Here is an 8,006-nt window from a genome sequence, read left to right as displayed (position 1 = left end):
TTAAATCAAATTACTTGAAAACTCTCTAAAATATTCTGAAGTCATTTGAAGAAATGCATTGTCCAGGACGTATTTTTTCCTGACCTGCAACTACTTGTTTCTTAAATGTCTTCTTGAACATGCTACTCCCACTCCCTCAGCAACCAGTTGGTTTTCTCCATTGCAACTTTCAATGGGCAGTGAGACCTATGGGCATCAAGATCGTCTGCTGTGTTTACTGTGTACACCAAACATCTGGTACCTGCTAGAACATCCAAAGCATAGTTTTGAAAGTATAGTTTTAAAAAGCATAGAAAAAGAAAGAAAGAAAAAGGAATGAACAAATGGATCAACCAATGATTGACAGTTACTTCTTGCTCTTGTGTCTGAGCTCACATTTAGGTTTCTTCTTTACTCCCTGTTTTTCTAAGTTGCTCCTCTTCAACTGCTGGGGGCTAGAAAAGAGTTGACCAAACATAGTAAGGCAGTACATGTACAAATGTGTATAGGAAGGACCTAAGGAGGTCCGGGTAAATAGACCTTGTAACTTTAACTTGTCTGGATCTTTTTCACTAATATTATTTGTCTGAAATGACTACTAGTAGAGAATTGAATTTCACACAACTTTAGCATTACATTTTGTTATTAGAACTATTAATTGCAGATGCTATTTCTGATTGCTTCCTATGTGTAGACATTGTTTAAAATTCTTTAAACACTTTATGCCATTTAGTCCTTAAAGTCCTCACAAAATTGGTTCTGTTATTATTCTGATTTTAATAGCAATGGTTCCATCCCAGATCACATAGCATGGAAGTGGGGAATAAACATGAGAATTGGCACTGAGTGTGCCTCGTGCCTGATTTTGCTGGTGTGCACTCTTGTTCTTCTGGTGGTCAGTGTGCCTGAGCCCAAGAAGGTACATCAGGGTGACACAGAGGCAGCACAGGCTGCTGTCCTGCTTTTACTTGTCAATCAATGGGACAGCACATGAAGCCGTGGCTTTAGATGCTGTTTCCTTGAATGTTACATGTTGCTTCTCTACTGTTATGTACAAAACAAAAACAGAATGAAATATTTTTGAAGGCGGCAAGGCACAAGGAAGGCTTTGAAGACTGAATAAGTGCTTGAAATGATGATGAACAGGCAAAATAAAATTATTTTTCTGGGAAGGCAAGAATCTGCTAACCTCCATTGAGACTTGAATTTGATATTCAAATCTCACCAGAATATTCCTTCCAAAACCTGAAGAAAAACTTTCCATTTGTAATAAACCTCAGATACTCAAGATGCAATCCCAGACTAAGAGTTCTCCTAACTTTCTCATATCTTTCGTTCTTAATCTCTGGTATACAAGGCACTTGATTTTATCTTCAGTCACCTGCATAATTCTTTAAGAGGAAGGTAACCTGGGAAAAAATGGATAAAATGAAAATAAACTACACTGTGACTGAATTTGTGTTCCTAGGACTTTCATCTGAGCCAAAGATACAGCTCATTCTTTTTGTTGTATTCTTGTTCTTCTATTTATTAACAGTGGTTGGGAATATTATCATCATCACCATTATCCAGATAGAACCTCGTCTCCAGACCCCCATGTACTTCTTCCTCACTAATTTGTCCTTTCTGGACATTTGCTACACGTCCACCAATGTCCCACAAATGCTGTCCAACATGGTGGGGAGAAAGAGGACCATTCCATTCTCCAGCTGTGCTACCCAGATGTACTTCTCTCTCTCCTTCGGAATGATCGAATGTGTTCTCCTTGGTGTCATGGCTTATGACAGATATGTAGCCATTTGTCATCCCCTTCACTATACCATCATTATGGACCGAAACACTTGTGTCCAACTGGCAGCCATTTCTTGGTCCAGTAGCTTCCTGAGTTCCATGGTAATCAATGTCCTCACCTTAAGTTTGCCCTACTGTGGGCCCAATGTCCTGAATCACTTTTTCTGTGAGGTGCCTTCTATCTTGAGGCTGGCTTGCACTGACACCTCACTCACTGAGCTGGTTGTTTTTATCTTCAGTATTGTCATCGTCTTCATCCCTTTCCTCCTCATTGTTGTTTCCTATGCCCGGATCCTTCTGTCTGTTCTCAGAATGCGTTCAGCCTCTGGGAGGTACAAGGCACTGTCCACCTGTGCCTCCCATCTGACAGTGGTGGCCTTATTCTATGGAACCGCCATCTTTATGTACATGAGACCCCAATCCAAGTCCTCTCGGGCTGGGGGCAAGGTTATCGCAGTCTTCTACACAGTGGTCACACCCATGCTCAACCCCTTGATCTACAGCCTGAGGAACGAGGATGTGAAAGGAGCTTTGAAGAGAGCTATCGCAAAACAGAGGAAGTGAGAGACATTAACAAGACCCCAGCTCAACTGTAGTTAGACACATACACACACACATATATACACATTACAATTTGTACACAGGAATGTTTCCTGGGTTTTGAAGCTTTTTAGCCAATGGTATCATTAAATTAAACTATTATTTGAATTAAGAGTAATCAAAAATGATTAGTATAAAAACAATATTAATCATATTAGCAATCATTGTTTAATGGCATCTACAACTGATACACTGCTCCACTAGAAATAAACTGTATCTAACATAGTTTCTCACTTATTTACAATTGTGAATAACAACAAAAGTTTGTAATTCATCTTTCAAAGACATCCAGTTCCTAAAAAGCAACCACTTCTTCTTATCCAAATATAAAAAACTCATATACAATCAATAAATATTCAACACTGGTAGTACATGTCAAGTCAGCATTAACCAAAAAATTAAATAATTTAAAGTCAAAAGCAAAAAACAAAATCACTAAACAATGGGTCAAATTCATTACGCAGTGCTTGCTGTATTTTAATATTTACTCAGGTATACAAATGATATAGATATGTTATATGTTTACTTAGTACATGAAGTACAATTAGAAACACTTTTAACAAACTTTGTTCTGAACAACTTATTTAGATCAAAAAGCAACATTTCAAATTCTCCCAAATATCTTCAAGTAAGAAGCAAATTTTCCTTCTGTTTGCTCCTTTTGACATGAAAGGAAAATACAACATTTTCAAGACATTGAATGGGCTATTTACTGTATTTAGCAATCATTGTTAGAGCAAAGAACATTTGATTTTTTAAAGCTAAAATCTTTATTATTTCATAGAACTTTAATGGTGTTGACAATTGAACAACTGATTTTTAAGATTAACACAAATCTGGTGAACTATTGGTCCCACACATCTTCAAGTGCCTAGTTGCATAATTTTTTCCCTACATTTGTTTGGGACTATGGCCACTTAAGGGCAACACAGCTGGGATTATACCGGCATTTTAAAATAAAAGTCTAGAGAAAAACAGAGAACACTCTACTACCATAAACCATGTTTCTCGATGCTGGATTAGCCAGCATTACTGTGTACTTCAATCCACTATACTTAGAGAATAAAATTGTAAACCCAAGATTTTCATTAATAATATTTACATGGGATGGAATGTCATTCCTGGATGTCCAAGAAATGGACCTCAGTTTCTTCATTTATAAAAGAGGATATTTGTTGGATAAGTCTATTTATCTATCAGCTCTCTATCAGCATTATCTAGTATCATCTCTTTGATTTTTGAAAATAAATGTATTATAATTTTTTATATATCTGTAAAATTGATCCTGAAATGATCTTCTTTTAATTTTTTTTTCATTTGTTCTAATTAGTTATACAGGACAGTAGAAATGCATTTATATATTTTGATAAATTATACATAAATGGAGTATAATTTCTCTTTTTTCTGATTGTAGATCTTTACTTTTACTGTTTAGGTTTACCTGCTTAATTTTAAGAATGATAATGCAATTTTGAAAGGTTTTAACATATCCCTGACATGTTACCATTTTTCCCCAGTGGGCATGTTTCCCTTTAACTTGAGAAGCATTGTTGAGTAGCCCAGTTAGAAAGGATGAGAATTATAATAAAATGTTGAAAGGGAATTAGTTCCATGGTGACCTTTCATGGATATCACCTTTCTGCATAATCTGAAATGCTCCTTGGAAACCATCTCCTCTCTTACCTCTTTGTCTATGTATTCCCAGTGCAGTGACTTCTCTAGCCTGCTTGACCTTGCAAAGATTCAGCTCACTGAAATCATAGGCTAACTTGAGTCTTCCAACAAGTGTTTCACAGTGTAACCCTGTGCAAATACTGGCTTATGAACTAGTCATGCCACCAGACTGAACATGTCCATGAACCCTATACATGAACATGTCCATGATCCTCTGTAGGGGTACCCGGAACTTCTTCCCACATTCTGATCATGGCTCTCACTCTTTACAATGCTCTCCATTTCCCTAGTCTATAAAAAATGTTGGAAAAAGAATCAGGAAACATTTGTTCTCATTCCACAACTCCAGTTTCATGATAGTAAGATATGGGACTACTCATACCTTCTCATGAGTTTTATGGTGCTCATACAGATGTCCAATACATTTCCTGAGGCCCAGAATTGGATCTAGGCTTCATTAGCTCTCCTCAATCTCAGCCAGGTATGGTCATTCATTTGTTCAATTAGCATCTGTGGCTTACCTAATATATCCCAGAACTTGAGGATAAAAAAATGAGTCTTCTTAAATTCTCTCAGTCCCCCAAGTGGGTCATCACTTTAAAGTGTGTATGCTTTAAAGTTGCAGCAGAATTATAAGCATAGCACTTCCCAGAACATTGTAGAGCAACCAATTATTAAGCCTGGAAGCACTTGAATACACTGTACTTCAGCTTTTCATTTATTTTAATACCTGAGGTAGTACACTTCTGAGAGTGAAAGATGGTACTGTCAATACTTATTCCAGGACAACTGGCAAAACCAAAACTTGGCTTGAGCAAGACGACCAGGTGGCCACCGTCACACTAACTTGTGTAGCCTTGTCACGGAGACATTGCTGACTCCCAGTTACAGGCCAGAAAATCCTGTTGCGGGAGTCCAGGAATGATTTACAAGAGTGAGTGATGGTTGATTTGTAATATAAAACCTAAGTTTTCATTTCCTAAGTAGATTAGTGAATTTGGGAACACAGAGAGGAATATAAGAAAAAGCAGAAGGGAAAAATTCCGTCCTATACTTGAGTTCAATATGGCTTGAACTTCAAGGAAGGATGTGGAAGGGAATGACTGGGGACAAAACTGAGAATTGAGATGTCACAGGTGGATGCCATTCACAGTGTTGATTTCACTGTGGTCCAGTCTCCTAAAGTCAGGGCTGGTGAATACTTACTATCTTCATAAACCCTCAATTGAACAGAGTTAAATACACAGATCCAAATACCCCTTCAGGAGCTTCTCACAGGACTGCACAATTCTGGGTAGCGTGTAGCTGTTTAAAGAAGTGCCACCAACAAACATCTCCTCTCTATTCTCACAGGCACTCCCAAGTGTCCATGATGACCTTGCTTTTGAGATGGGGAACCTGAATCCACCTTATATAATATTTAAACCACTTCTTCATATATTTGCATGATAATACTGAAACACACATGAGATAAGATGGCTACAAATTAAAGGATTTTGCTGTGCTTTTCTACCAGCTCAGGAGATTGGAGACAGAGGGTTTCTGAGGAGTGAGTGGTATTTAAGCTGGTCCATAAAGAATGAGTTCGAACATCCTGAGTCAAGGAGCTGAGACTATCAAGGAACCACGGAGAGTGGGGGAAAGAGAATTGTCAAGAATAGAGAGGCAGGAAGAGGTAGGGGTCATTTAGAAAGAGCTTTGTAGGAGTCTGGTGGACGACTGAGAGCAGGAGGAATTAACACAGAGATGGCTTATGAAACAGAAACGTGAGAGACAAGACAAGGACTTTGGCAGTTGTTAGCTCCTGGGGGTATATGTGTGATCCATCAGGAATCTTAAACCCTAATGATTCCAGGAATCCTCTACAAGGCATAAAGGCAGAGGTTAGCCTAAACTCTTCCCTTGGGAGCAGACTAGACCTGGAGCCAAGTGTAAGTAGTTTAAGCAAACCCCATCTTTGTGAAATATATTTCACAAAGAAAAATTATGTACATTTAAGGTGAAGAGCATGTTTTGATACATGTATACATATGAAGGTAGGACCATTATCAGGTTACTTAATTATCCTTCACCTCAAGGACTTTTGTGTGTGTGTGTGTGTATCTGTGTTGTGAGAACTTTAAAATCGTTTCTCCCAGTAAATTTCAAAAATACAATGCAGTATATTAAATTACAGTCAGCTTGCTGTACATGAGATTCTGAGAACTTATTCATCTTGTGCAACTTAAGTTTTGTACTCTTTGAATGAAATACTGGGACCACCATTATAAAATTTGTCTTCATGATATTGACTCCTGTATTTCACCTATCTTTAAGATGATGTGGTATTTGTCTTTTGAACCTGGCTTATTTTACATAGCATATTACCTCCAGGACAATCATGTAGCAACAAATAATAAGATTTAATTTTTATAAAGTTGAGTTTTATATATATATATTTCATGTACATGCACTTAATATAATATATATAGCATATGTATGCATATGTATATATGTGTATATATGTGTGTGTGAACTTGTGTGTGTGTGTGTGTGTGTGTGTGTGTGTGTATTACCCAGAAAGGGAGTGTTGGAGGGTAGTTCTATTTTTATTTTTATTACGTATTTATGGCCCTGGTATTAAACCCAGAAGCACTGAACTACACCTCTAGAACTTTTCAACTTTTTTTTGAGACAGGTTCTTTCTGAGTTTCCAGGCTAGCCCTGAACTTGTCATCCTTCCACCTCAGCCTCCCAAATCACTGGGATTACAGGAAGTGTCATCATACCTCTTTGATTTTTAATATTTTGAGGAGCATTTGTATTTTATTTCATAATGGCTATACTATTCCACATTCCTGTGAACACCACAAAAGGCTTCCCTTTTCTCCACAATCTTGCCAACACTTATTATTGTTTTTGTGTATGGTAAGGACCTGATTTTGATACCTGATTGTGATATTGATTTGCATTTCCCTGTTTTTTAGTAACATTAAACATTTTTCCTGTGTTGCCCATTTATCTGTCTTATTCTGAAAAAAATACCAATTAGGTGTGTGTTAGTAATTTTTTGGTTCCTGTGACCAAATACCTGACACAAACAACTTGAAGATGGAAAGGTTTATTTTGGCTCACAAGTTCAGACCTTTAGTCCATGGACTGGTGGCTCCATTGCTCTGGGCCTGAGGTGCAGTAGAAAATGATAACAGAAGAATTTGGCAGCCAGGGATCAGAGAGGGAGAAAGAAAGGGTAAAGGAGAAGATATCATCCCCTAAGGAATACCCCTAATAACTTACTTGCTCTTACTATGTCTCACTTCCCATTAACATTCAGATTTTTAAATCACAAAATGCGTTAATCCACTAATGAGGTTACAACCCTAGTGACCTAGTATTTCCTAAATGTCTGACCTCAAAATATTGACACACTTGAGACCAAGCCATTAAATATGTGAAGTTTTGGGGGACATTCCACATCTTAAGCACAGCAAGGTCCTTTTACTCACATGATTAGTTCCTATTGCTAATTTTCTTTGTGTCTCCCCATGTGTATGTATGCTATTGAGTTGTTTCCATTCTTTACAGATTTTGTTTTTGGTTTTGTCTTTTTTTCTTTTTTTGGTGGTGCTGGGGATTGAACCTAGGGCCTTGTGCATGCTAGGAAGGCACTCTACACACTGAGCTATATCCCCAGGCCTCTTTACACATTTTGAATATTAACATCTTATCAGACGTGTATCTGCTATTCCTCAGGTTGTCTATTCAGTTAGGTGTGAGATGGAGATATATACATATTATATATAATATATATATTATATATAATATATATATATATCCCAGTTATATGAGATATGTATGCATATACATCTCACATAAGCAGGATTTTTTTTAAATTAAAAGATGTACCTAGTTTTAGTTATCACTTGATAGTGCCTATGTTTCATATCGATAAAACTATTTGAACCTAGACATCTCTTTATTTC

General features: G+C 37.2%; 1 protein-coding gene across 1 annotated transcript; it reads left to right on the top strand.

The window, feature by feature from the left end:
- Positions 1 to 1,398: 1,398 nt before the first annotated feature.
- Positions 1,399 to 2,334, top strand: LOC124959091 (putative olfactory receptor 2B8). The gene has a single exon (XM_047517734.1). The coding sequence runs from the start codon at positions 1,399 to 1,401 to the stop codon at positions 2,332 to 2,334; it is 936 nt and encodes a 311-aa protein (XP_047373690.1).
- The last annotated feature ends 5,672 nt before the right edge of the window (positions 2,335 to 8,006 follow it).

Source organism: Sciurus carolinensis, chromosome 11 (assembly GCF_902686445.1).
Source record: "Sciurus carolinensis chromosome 11, mSciCar1.2, whole genome shotgun sequence".
Lineage (NCBI taxonomy): Eukaryota > Metazoa > Chordata > Mammalia > Rodentia > Sciuridae > Sciurus > Sciurus carolinensis.
This window is presented reverse-complemented; position numbering and strand designations above follow the sequence as displayed.